Below are 13,150 nucleotides of genomic sequence, written 5' to 3' on the forward strand. Positions count from 1 at the left end.
AATCACTTTCCTGAGTATTAAAAATAAAAAACACTGGATGGTCTAATTTTACATGGAAGTCAAACACGGGGGAATTACAATTAACAACGATTACATAGTAATTTATTGGTTAAAGTGAAGACACATTGTGAAATAATATTCCACCCTTTAAGTCGTATCTACATCGGAGGAGCGAAATAAAAAAAAAAAAAAAAAATCACCTTGCAAGAATCTTACGTGAGTATGCAAAGTGTGCTTATGTAAATGTTTTAGTCGTCCCCCCTGGGCCCCGCAAACTAAATCATTTACACATCCAAAATATGCCAAAAAATGGAGCTGAAAAATTTGGGCCGTAAAATTGAATTTAGCTCAAAATAACTGTTCACAAAGAGCACACAACAGACACAGCTGTTCTAATGGAAAAGAGAAAGCAGGTTTTTTTTTTGTCTCATTTTAAAGCTTTTTTTTTTTTCTTTTGTTTTGTTTTTTTTTTAAACGCACTATTAGCACATGTCACCAATGAAGATTGTGAGGCAAAAAAGAAAACTTAAACAGCACCACCTCAGGCACTTGATAGCAACTAAATCTCAAAATCAGCAGTACAGTATAGTCATATATATGTATGTATATACAAAAACAAGAAGGGGGGGGGTGAGTGGCTGTCCTTTACAAGTCTTTTAGTGAGCACATAACGCCTGCCATGTAGCAATTTATCAAATTACGGCTTGGTCATTTTACACCTAAAGCACTCGATGCCAAACTCTTGACCGCGTCAAGAGTGTTGATGTTAGTGATTCTTCCAGCCCAGCGCGTGATCACATGAGCACGCGCCCAAAACACTTGAAAAGAAATGACGGTGGAAGCGTCATCCTGATTTCATTGACTGCAACCAAACATTTTATTCCATTCCGTGTACGTGTCAAGTTCCTTTTGTGATATGCTGGGCTGGAATTTACAAAAGACATTGTCAAAGTCTTGAAAAGCGACCGGTCTCATTTGTCTCGGGTGGATACTCGACAGGTCAGAACCAGGAACGCCGTGGAGGGCGCCCACCACGGCCTCTTGACAAAGCTGAACCACGTCCAGTCCTGAAAAACCTTCTGTCCTCTGAACCAGTAATGACATCTCTTTGTCGCTGAGACAGTAGTTGTGCGGGGAGAGGACTTGGCTGATGATCTGGTGTCGCGCCGTCCCGTCGGGTAAGGGGATGAGCAAGCGTTTGGTAAAGTACCTCCTCAGGGACTCCGGTATCTCTTCGGGTTTACTGGTGGAGCAGACCACAAGAACGTGGTCCTCGGCCGAAGACAAAATGCTATCGAGCTGCATGAGGAGTTCGGCCTTCAGTCGACTCACCGGGCTGTCCTCGCTGAGCTGGGCCGACAGGAGCAGGTCCACTTCGCTGATGAACACGACCGCCGGTTGGCGACAGCGGGCGACCAGGAAAGAAGCCTGGATAATTTTGTCCCCCTCCACCAACCACTTGGTCACCAGCGCCGAGCTGCTAAGTCGCAAGAAGGCGGCCCCGAGCTGGCTGGCCATGCAGCGAGCCATCAGCGTTCTGCCCGTTCCCTGAGGTCCGAATAAAAGGAGGTTACGAGGTAATGCGTGCAGTCCGCTGAACATATCTGGCCTCAAAATGGGCCAGAGTATCTCCTCCTTGATGGCCGCTTTAGCCATGTCCAGTCCGGCGATGTCGCTCCAATCCACCGGAGGGCACTGCTGAAGGATTTCCGCCGTCACCATGTCCACCAGGTTGGGGTCGTTGTTCTTCAGCTGTTCCTCCGCAGCGAGGATGGACGAGGTAGGCGTACCGACATCGGGACCCGTTAGGGAATGAGGCAGGTGCTGTCTGTGCTCTTCGCTTTGTTCGCTCAAAATCGGGGAGCCGAACTTGCTGTAGGTCTCGCCGGCTCTGAGATCGTCCACAGAGCTTTTCGACGATCCGAAGGACGGGGGAGTGAGGGCCCCGCTCGAGTGTATGCTAAATTTTCTTTGCGGATCCGAAGATATGCTCTGTTTGGTTGTCTTGAAGGCCAACGAGGAGGCCTCGGCGTTTCTGTCAAAGCCGTTGCCCCTGCTGGAGTCTGAAACACTGCTGCTGTCCGCCAGTCTGTACATGGGACTCTGAGAAGAGCGCTGCTGGTTGTAGTTGAAGTCGCCGTAGCTCGAGTCCACTTCTCCGTGTCCGCTCATGTAGAACGCCTTCCGTTTTAACGAGTTGGATGTGCTGCCGTTCAAAGGCGCCGGGGCAATCGGCGTATGATTGTGGGATTGGTAGGTGTAGCCGGGCAGAGTGGAGGGAGGGATCGGAGTGGGCGCCGCAATCCCGGACGGCAGATAAGCAGAAGGAGGGGGCGCTCCCCCGGGGCTATAACCGGGGCCGACAGCCGTTTGAGAGGGATACCCTGTTGGCGGATAATTGTAGTTGGGGAGGTTTGGAGACGCGCCATTGTAGCTCGGCACTAAGGTGGGGGGAGGCGGCGGCGGCGGGGGCTGCAGGAGCCCGGCGCTGTGCAAAGGAGAGGGATGTGGAGACGGGAGGGCCGGGGTGGTCTGGCCACTGTAGCTCGAATGCAGGTAGGAGCCGTTGTAGCCGGCGCTGTATTCCTGAGAGGAAAGGCTCGAGTGGAGAGTCGTGGCCGTGTGGCTCCCGCAGTTACTGCTGGAATAGCTCGGCTCAGACAAGCTGCTCGGCACCCCCGGGGAGCTGCCTATGCTAGCTGACGCATCTGTAGGGGGGAGGGCAGCTGTCATTCCAGCTTTGCTCACAGATATAACATCTGGAGCACAGTTCATCGGGTAAATCCCCTCCTGCCAGGGCTCGTTCTCCGACTTGCGTCCATTCAAGAGTCCGGCGCTGCCTTCCGAGTAGGAACAGAGAAGGGCTCTTTCGTTCGGCCCTTCCAGGATCCCAGAGTACTTCTCGGCGTACTTCTTAAGCAGGTTGGAGGCAGTGAGCGCGGAGATATCATCGTTTGCCCACGCATACTGGTACGTTCGCTGTAAGTGTCCCCGGTAGGCCTCTACTTTGTGCGCTGGAGAGCGGGTAGTGGATGAGATGTCAAAGTGTTGTTCTGCCCATTGTGTGTGCTCTGGGGTCCACTGCATCTTTAGACCTGTGTATTGCGCATAAGGGAAACAGATGTCAAGTGATGAACTGAACTGAAATGAACGGGATACTTTTACATTTCACACTACCGTATTTTCTGGACTATAAGACACACCCGTAGATCACTGTATTTGAAAAAGAAAATGCTATACAAGGCTATAAGCCGCAGTTTTCCATGTTGAAAAAACGATTTTGTACTGTGAATGCACATAAAGGTATAAAAAGATTCTTAGAACAGTGCCTTTTAACACGGCAACAACTTTGCTCAATAAAACAGAACAAACCCAAGAGAAAAAGAAAAAAAAATCAAGATCTATTTAGCGTATTTTCTGAACTCAAGAGCACCCCCTAATGGTGAACGAAAAATCCACAGAAAAAGCCATACCATTGTATTAGCCGCATGGTTCAAAATCTAGGAAAAACGTAGCGGCTTTTAGTCGCGAAAATACGGTACACGGACATACTTGTTTTATTCAGTGTGTTTCAATACCATTATAGGCCATTATATGCACATACGTACAAACATGTACAGTACATATATACATACTGGCCCATTTACGTTCCCAATCCGGTGCCATGCCCAATAAAGGGTTAAATACTGTCAGCGCGGCGTTCACTCGTCTCCCATGCGGCCGACAAACAACACCAGTAAGACAACATGCATTGATGAGGATGTGAGACACGGTGCTGGGCTGTAATCCACCCAACACGGAGCAGAATGACACAGACGGACACGGTGGGTCAGTCCATAATCCAACTCTCATCTGAAGCATTCAGAGACAGTTTCAAATCTGCTTGGAGGAGTGCAGCAAAGCAATCTTCCTTGGCAGCGCTCCGTTGCTTTCATCACACAAACCCCTCAGCCCAGCAGGAATTACATCCACATCAAGTCTGCCCACTGCTTCCCATCCAGAGCGAGAGAGGGGGGGGGGAGAAAGGAAAGAAAGAAAAAAAAAAAAACACATGCTTGACTGCGAGCGTCTCCCGGCCTATTCAGCCTTGAGATGTGAATGACATCAAGGATCAAGTTAAACCCCGACGTCAATGCGCAAATAAATGTTTTCATGCATGTGGTAATTTTTGATTTTGTTGGGGGATTATCAGATGATTGATACCCTCAAAGAATGTTTAATAGACAGCTGCTCAAAACAGGCAATGACGGACGCCGTCCAAGCGTGTTTTATTTCCAAATGCAATTATTGCGCCTTGGCCGAGCAGGTATTGCAGGGCTGCTTTCCAGTATTGCAGTATTTGCCGTGCGTCCTTTCACATGATTTAAGAAGCACCAGGCAGCTGCAGCTCCAGGCGCACGACAAGCGGCGTTATTGTCTGCAAAGAATAACGGATGATTCCCTTCCCCGTCTGACTCCATCTCCATCATGGGCCCACCCACCACACCAGGAGCTAATTAGCAGGATTACGCTGCACTAATTGTGTTAATTTACAAGGTTTTAGTCAAAGCGATCCATGCTATGCCTTACATGCTTGTCAACCATCCAAGCTAATGATGAAGGGGGAGAAAAGCCCAAGGCAAAAAAAAAAAAAAAATGCTGGCAGACATATTTAGGCACAAGCTTTTGTGGAGGACAAATGTTCAAATACATGCAACTAATGATTATTTTAAGTATCGATTATTGTCCCAATTAATTGCCGAATCTGATGTAAAACAAAAAAAAAACACGGTTTATTATCCATCAGTTTATTCAAAATAAGGACAATATCTAAAAATTATCGTGCAGAGGATTTTTAAACATTAAATTTGATTTGGTTCTTATTTTGGTCAGTACAATTATCAGCATTATTTTCCAAAGTAATAAAAGTCTGCTTTCACGGCGGACTCATATTTTCCTATTGTGAGGCTGAAATTCATACAATTTTGACAATTGTAAATTAAATAAATTAAAACGATTAACCCATTGGCCAATCATTTATCGATTAATATAATAATTCATGACTTTTGATTCATCGTTGCACCTCCGATATACAAATGCGAATGATGAAAATAGCTCAGACAAAAAAAAATCTTGTCTTGAGCACACTGATGTTCGAAAGAAAAATAAATCTAACCAACTATTATTTTTGCACTTATTTAACCAAAAGTACAAATTTGCATCATGTCAAGCAACTACTATAGCAAGAAATTGCAAGACAATTTACCGTGAGCCATTTTATACAACCAATATAGAACACTTCAAGAAACATGTTCAAGTTAATTAAGTGAGAAATCCCCCCTCCCCACAAAAATAAATAAAAATAACAGCTATGCTGAAAATATGACGCCATATTGCACAATTTGATTCAGGTAATAGCTTGTTATACGTCTTCAAATAAAGTCGAATGCATCCATTTTCTAAAAGTGTCCTCCAACTGGCGACGACATTCTGCATCACATTAAAAATGATTTCAAGCAGCAGAAACAAGTCATTCCCGCCTCCAAGTATTGTTGGCTGCAAAACCCATTTGCGCCATCATCCACTTCAAGTAAACGCTCTCAACGAATTTGGCTAATTCTGTATATCGCAACGGAACGGCGTGCGTTTGCACGGATCTCGATATCATGTTCTCAGCTGTCGTGATGACGTTTGGAGTGTTTATCTCAACACTCGTCATCGCGATAACTACATCCCAACAATTATTGCATTTTTTTCTTTTTCCTGAGACTTTTCAATATTCTCCCACAGATGCTGCAGAATGTGGCCCGCGGCAAGCGGCGCTCTGTGAACCGAGAGACTCGCCGATGGATTTGGTCAAAATCGTTCATTAACACTCGAGCCGCATTTCGTCAATAGCAAAATTGCAATGGGGGGGCTTATTGAGTGCGATTCCGCTGTTATTACTAATGGCCTCTGAACAATGAGGCCACTTAAGGCAATCAAAGAGGTGCTACTTGCAAAGTGTACTTGTCATCCACAAGCATCCCCGTTTCTCATATAATGAACCATCCAAGATGATTACCTGAAGCCAGCGGGCTGCCAACACTCGCCGAGTGGGACACAAGCACAACACAAAGGATTTTGATTTGCGGCGCAAGATGACATTTTATATGGAATGAAATGAAAATACAAGTAAGATTTCATGTCTGGGCGCAAGGGAAGAAATGACTTCCTTAACTACTTTGCTGTTATTAATCAAGTCGACTATTTTAAAGACAATGCGATTGTGTTTCTTTCAGAAAAGGTTATGAATAGTAAATGTGGAACACGCAGTGCAGACATCGACTGCAAAAAAAAAAAAAATTATTAATTAATTTAAAAAAAATTAAAAATCACCCCTTTGTATTTGAGGATGGCTTACTAATAAATCAAAACGGTTCACATTGTTTCGACGTTTATCAGTACCTAGGGCACTGGTGTCCAAACTATGGCCCGGGCGTCCATTTGTGACCCATCGTCCATTTTTAAGTGGCCCGCGGCATATATTACAAAATGACATCTGCTGCTGATAAATTTATTTGACATACTTTTGAGGTTTTCTAAAGGTGCAAATTTACAATCAAGCAAGTCAGATTTTGTCCACTTTTGGCTCATTGTCAAGGTCCAAATTGTGAAAATATCACATAAATGATTTCCAAAACCGTTTTGAAAGATTGCTCCCGTTTTGGTTCTGAACGCAGGAATTGGATTTGGCTGCTGGTTCACTGCAGGGGGCTGATTTTTTTTTTGGTGGGTTTCAGGGTCGCCAATATCCTCAAATCTTGTAAAATCCGAAACTATTTTCTCTATAGAAAGTACCAGTTAAAAAAAAACAAAAAAAAACACTAATATATAAAGACAATTTAATTGCTTGATTGAGCGATTCTAGTCAACTTGAGAAAAAAGTTTGCATAAAAAATCAAATTAAAATAATAGAATCACCGACACATTTCATACACAAGGTAACTATTTACTTCACATGTCATTTAAAAGCAGTTATTAACATAGCTCAAGAGATTTAAAAGCACAGAAAAGAAATAAAAAAAATAACTCCAATTACAAGCGTAAGAACAAGATTTCAAAGACAGGATTCTAAAAAACTTTGAAACAGTCTCAATGGTATGTTTTGAATCTTTTGACATTCATCTGATTCACTTTGGTAATAAAAGACAGCAGCAAATCAGGCGACCGTATTATAAACAAGTACAGAAAAAAAGAAGAAAAAAAAAAGCTTCACGGGATTTGGAGCGTTGAATTCAAAACCCACAGGTTCCTTTGTTTTATGTGAGGAGCTATAATTAGATTCAACTTGTGGAATGATTGCAGATAGCCTGAGGGTTGAAGATCACATTCCACTGATCAGCCCCGCATCAAATGCGGCCTTTGTTAGCCAATCACGCTTGACAATTCCAAGCTTTCAAAATTTTTTTTCCAACAATGTGCATTTATCGATTCAAATGCATTTTCATGCGCTCAGGAATAATACCAAACTACCTCAACGGCAAGAAAAGGCGTCAACATTTCATCCCAAAACACACACACTGGTGGGTCAAAACACGCGTTTGACACGCCGATACGCGACGCTTGGGTGTTTAATTTCAGGTTCAGTGATCAGCATGGATGAAACAGAAATGGTGACCTTTTTGGGAACTATTAATCTGGTCGCCGGCACCGTTTTTTAAGCAAACAAGAATGGGCCTCCACTCTGTCCATCCAATTTCCCAGTGTGTAAATTGGACCGCCGCTCGGACAATTCTCTATTCATTACAGTGCGGCTGAAAGGAAGCGCCGAGGTGGCAGCGCCGTTTTCTTTTCCTTTTGGGGTGTGTGTGTGTGTGTGTGTGTGTACGAGAGAGAGAGAGCACATAAAGGACTTTCCTTCCTGTGTTTTTGGCTGGGGGGTGGGGGGGGGGGGCGGAGAGGAGGAGGGGGGGGGAGCATTGAGGGAGCTGGGGGAGGGAAAGCTGTCATAATTGAAACGTGGCCTAATCAGAGTCATTACCATTTTTACCAATTTGCACCACCCAAGATGCTTATTAGGTAACTGTGTTTAATAAGCGCCTCTTTAGAAAACTAACTGTAATGAGCTCTTTAAAGTCAGACTGGAGCGTGATTATGCACTGGAAGCCAAAGCAGAGAAGAGGAAAAGAGAGAGAGAGAGAGAAAAAAAAAAAAAAATTCACATTTTGTGGCGCACAATGTCATTATTAAGCTGCACAAACTGTGGACATCACAGCGCACAATAGAGGCAGCAGACATGCCGAGAAGTATTTCTAATTACTGATCGTTACAATCCTTGGATATTCATCTCTGGATGTAAACATAATTACAAGAGCTTTTGCTTTTATTCCGCGCACACGGGCCGCACTTGACAGGCGTGCAAATATTGCCGACAGACAGTAATTACATCGATGGTTAAAAACAAGCTCCTTATTCACGTTTTGTGGAGATATTCGAAGAAAGTGTGGAGGGGCGGGGGCGGGGGGGGGGCAAGCATTCTGATCGAGCGCTCTAATCGCTTTCTCATTCATGCCACATATTAAGTTAAGACGACTTCAACTGGACGGCGAGCCGCACGAGGCGGTAATTCCAATCTTTAGATAGCGGGGTGCCATTTAACCCCTCATTTGCAAAAGAGATGTCATCTTCATTGCGAGTATTTGCACGCCTACCGTCCGTAAATTTCACAGCCGACCGCCGCGATGATTAATGACCGAACGTCTGCACGCTATCGAGCACGCGGATCCGAAAGGGATGACGGGACCGAGATATCGGTTACTCGATTAATCTGCTCATCCCTACGTGACATTTGCTCGGTAGGATGTTGCTGAACTGTTCTACAGATTGTCGTCTTGTAGGCGACGTGACTCGGCATTGTTATTATAATTGGAAATATTTAGGTGGGCAACACCTAAAAGTATTTTTGGTTTGCCAGTGAGTTAATTAGAAGAGGGTTTTATTTCACCAACCAAGTTCTAAAAAAATAAAACAAAAAAAATCCACTCATCACGCATTGAGGCACAGTCGGCATGGCGCCAAAGCACTACGCCATTTTGCTGTCCAAAAAAAAAAAAAAAGGAATATTGTCAGCGAGGGGAAGCTGAGCTACATCCACGCTGACCTCGGCACTGACGCTACCTAAGGGCAACATTACTCTCCGTAAGACAAGACGGGCATCAAAAACACATGTGCAGAACATTCAGGGCGATTCTCCCAAAGCATGAAAATAACATTTAGTGATTAAAAACAACATTGCTCACTTCATCACGGAAATGTTGTCATCTGAACAATACGGAGCATTCTCAATTTTACAAACCATTATAACAGCCTGAGAGAACAAATTTGACAATAGATTGAAGCCGGAACCAAACAATTTGTGTCATTATTTTAACGCTATTTCCACATACTGTAACTGCGGCGAACAGTTGCGCTCCCCATGTGTTTAAACGCGCTCCCTGAAAAGCCGCCGGACGCGTCTGATGTAACCTTGCTTACGGCACTCGCATTTCATCAGTTGTAATTATCATCCCAAACCCAAAGCTGGCAGCTGAGCTCATAAAGATACTTGTTATACGTTCGTAGCGAGACGGGAAATCACAGCCATCGCAAATATTGACATCTTCACGCCTGTTCATTAAAAACAATCAAGTCAGTAAAATTCAAATGAAAGTCACAATAAGGAATCTGTTTTGCTCCCACGCTTGTGAAGTGTTAATGACTTTTCTTTGCGTGTCGAACAGCGACGTGTGTGATGGTTTCAGCCTGCAGCCCACAAACTATGTCCAACTCTTAAGAGTAACATCGGCATGGAGGCAACCATTAACGCAACATGACAGGAGTCCTGGCTGGTTTGCAGCTCAAGTAAGTGATCCGTGGTCACCATAGCAACAGATTTTTATTGTTTTTTGTTTTTTTTTACTCATCACTACCCACCGACATGATATTGACGCTGTTCATTTTGAGTAAAATCAAGACAATGTGACAATAATGGCCGCTGTCCGTCACTTCTCATGAAAATTGGTTGCTACGGCTGCGTCAACAATTTCCCGCGTCTGGACTATGATATGGGGTGAGAGGTGATATATTGCCATTATTTTAATCGCGAAAAATACATTGTAAATTCTACTTGGGTAGTAACTTAAAATAAAATCGTATCTCATCCTTCCCCACGGAAATAAATTGAAATGCAATGATCGGTAATCTGCTCCAGCAAAAACTTTTTAAAAAATATTTTGATGCAAATAGCACGAGACCTGAATTGCATTTGATCAGAACATACTAAAATAATGCAAAAAAATTCAACAGCTTGACAATTATGATGATTTAATCAGCATTGTGCTGCCCATTCTGCTGTCTGCGCCTTGGCCACCAGGGGCAGTATAACACAGCTATGAGCTTTTGCATTGTGTGTTAGCAATGAGCGAGCAAACTTGGTGCTTTGGGTAAATACACGCATAATTCTCTTTGTTTTTTGTTGTTATACAACTAAGCATAAAACAAACTTCAAACTTTAAAAGTAATGTTGGGGTGCCAATAAACAGCTTGACACAAACCATTCCAGTTTTTTTCTCCCAAAATTCGACTGTTTGTGACATTCACGAAGAAACCTTTTGCTGAACAATTTTAGAAAATAAAATGTAATTGTGATAGCCCCCCCTTCAAGATAGCAATTTAATATATGTATAAATGCTTTTATTAGTACAACAATTTAATCAATAAGATCCAAGTTGAACAAAGCAACACATGTGTACATAAAACCACAGGTGCCTTTTAAATTTTTTAGCTCTATATATAAATTATAGTTCCTGGTCGAATCCCCCGGATATTTTTACACCCCCGTGAGGTTTCTTAGGTGGAGGTAATAGTTGCGTCTAATGGCTAGAGGGGAACATGTATTTCTCAATTTTCCCTTTAATACGGTAAATCAGGAGGTTGAGAGAGTCGGTGAGCTGTCATTTCTCAGTTTCAGTGATGCTCATTAAAGCATGACTCTCCGGGCCAAGAGGCCCCCGAGGCTACGTCTCCCATTACAAGCCTCAATGTGGCTAAATCCACACAAATGCTCAAAGTACAGCCCTTGACACACAAGTTCAGCCGACGCAACTACCAGACAATTGGCGGAGGCAGGACTCGTGACGTTGCGTCGCGCGTTGCTCACGGACGACCACGTCGGTTCAAGTCGACTTTCACGCTGGCAAATCCAGAAGAAGCCATGATTTATTTATTGATTTTTATTTTTTTTTTGGGCAGACCTCTGTGGTTAATCAGCCTCTTGAGAGGGTTACACGCTCACACAAAAGGTGACGACACACTACACGACCGATCTCCACCAAGCCTCATTGACCAAATTCAACCCCTTTATTCCCAAATGTCCCCCCCCCAAAAAAAACTCATCAAAGATGCTAAACGTAAACAGCAGGGGAGGGGGGGGGGAGCATCTGATGTGATTTTCCGCTGTTCTATTCTATTTAGCAAGTGCTGACGTTTACTGTAATGAAGCGGTTTAATGGCGCCGGGAGGCAGTGGCATGTGTACAAAGCAACAGGGCCAAGCCTCATTGGGAGCGAGCAGGTTATCTTATTCACTGATCCCATTCGCAACCATTACGTTTTATAGCCGCGTTAACCTGGTTAGGATAGCGCCGTATCGCGTTGTAAAGGAAGCTCATCCTTCACGGTGTGATCACGGGACGTACATCGGCGTGATAAAAAAAAAACAGGTTTCACAGCCTCTCCTATTACCTCAACCTTCATGTTTCTAAGGCCGACTTTATAAGCATTGAAGGATTGTAAGGGATGGACAGTGTAGCTTCATCCACAGTACTGCCAGTTGATATGTCCGCCGTTGCAATCATACAGCAGGAAGCAACTAAGGAATAAAAAAAAAAAAAAAATAGACGACTCTGACTCTGTCAAAAGGCACCGGAATAAAAGAGGATGTTTACGTGGAACTGCTAGCGGCTTTTTGCCATCTGAAACATTTCACATCTCAGAGAAGGTCGCTTGTCCGACGCAGGCAGGACAAAAGGTGAAATGAGACAAGTGAGGCAATCTTAGATCAATATGACATGCGCGTCCCTCTGCTGGATTTGTCATAAGCATGCTGAGGAGAAGTCGGGGAAAGCAAAAAATGTGAACTTGTACATGGAAAAGACGACGAGCGATTTGATATTCACCCACCGAAACAATATTTGAAGTACGTAATCTCAAAGACATTTTCCGTTTGAGTCACTTAATCTGCCGTGTTCCAAGTCCACCCGTAGACCTTGCGTGTATTTTCACGACTGCGAGAGAGGCTTTGAAAGCAAACGCTAAGTGTTAATTAGAATTATCTGTACAACAACGTGAAGAAAGGATGGTGGGCGCCAACCTTCAAAGAGCCGAATTGAAATGAGAAAAGGAAGGGGAGGTTGCCGGGAAAATGATGCCCGAGCATTTCTTGAAGGATCGGAATAGAGGGAAATGTTAACCTGTGGCAAATAGGAAATGAGTGGGAGGGAAAGTTTCAAGTCTTGCAACATTAAATGTTGTTTTAACAATTCCATAATGATCAGAATGAGAATTTATTCTTCAGAGGGGCAACACTCCATCAAGGCCAAAATGTTAATCAAGTGAAAACATTTGTGGAGAAATTGTTTTTTTTTTTTTTTTTGTGCAGTATTTCTTACATGTTTTTGATGAGTAGGGCTGGAACAATACACCACTCGATTTTTAAAAAAAAAGAAATTTGGGGACGATATCTTTGAAGGCGCCTAACATGACTTGGATCCCATTGACGACTTTTCCATCGCAAATGCTACCAGACTGCTGACCTAAATGTGGTTGGAGGCGCTGCAATTTCATTAGCATTAGCATGAGCATGAGAGGTAGCCACAGGAAATTTGAGTATCACAGTAATACTCACATCCACACAATAGGATAAATTAGTCTCCAATTAACTTAACATTTATGTTTTTGGAATGTGAAGTCAGAGTTTTTTTTCCCTCAATACTGCGATTGTAATTTAATTTAAACAGCACATTTTTAATCAGAGACAGCTTTTTGTGTCCCTCAATGTGCTTTTGACGCTGATTCCCCTCCAAAATATTTACTTAATTTTCAAGCAAATCAGGATTTTGAGATCTTTTCAATTTCTGTTTTTAAGTTTGATC

At 43.5% G+C, this 13,150-nt stretch overlaps 1 protein-coding gene across 2 annotated transcripts in view; it reads right to left on the reverse strand.

Annotated features, from left to right (window-relative positions):
- Positions 1 to 13,150, reverse strand: part of fign (fidgetin) — a 25,786-nt gene continuing 12,636 nt past the window's right edge. For both annotated transcript variants that reach the window (XM_088315826.1, XM_088315825.1), the window contains one exon: positions 1 to 3,095. In XM_088315826.1, coding sequence (XP_088171952.1) covers positions 856 to 3,095 — 2,240 coding nt within the window. In that variant the 3' untranslated portion in view covers positions 1 to 855. The remainder of the gene's footprint in view (positions 3,096 to 13,150) is intronic.

Source organism: Idiotropiscis lumnitzeri, chromosome 14 (assembly GCF_059441095.1).
Source record: "Idiotropiscis lumnitzeri isolate Australia: NSW breed Sydney's pygmy pipehorse chromosome 14, RoL_Ilum_1.0, whole genome shotgun sequence".
NCBI classification, from domain to species: Eukaryota; Metazoa; Chordata; class Actinopteri; order Syngnathiformes; family Syngnathidae; genus Idiotropiscis; species Idiotropiscis lumnitzeri.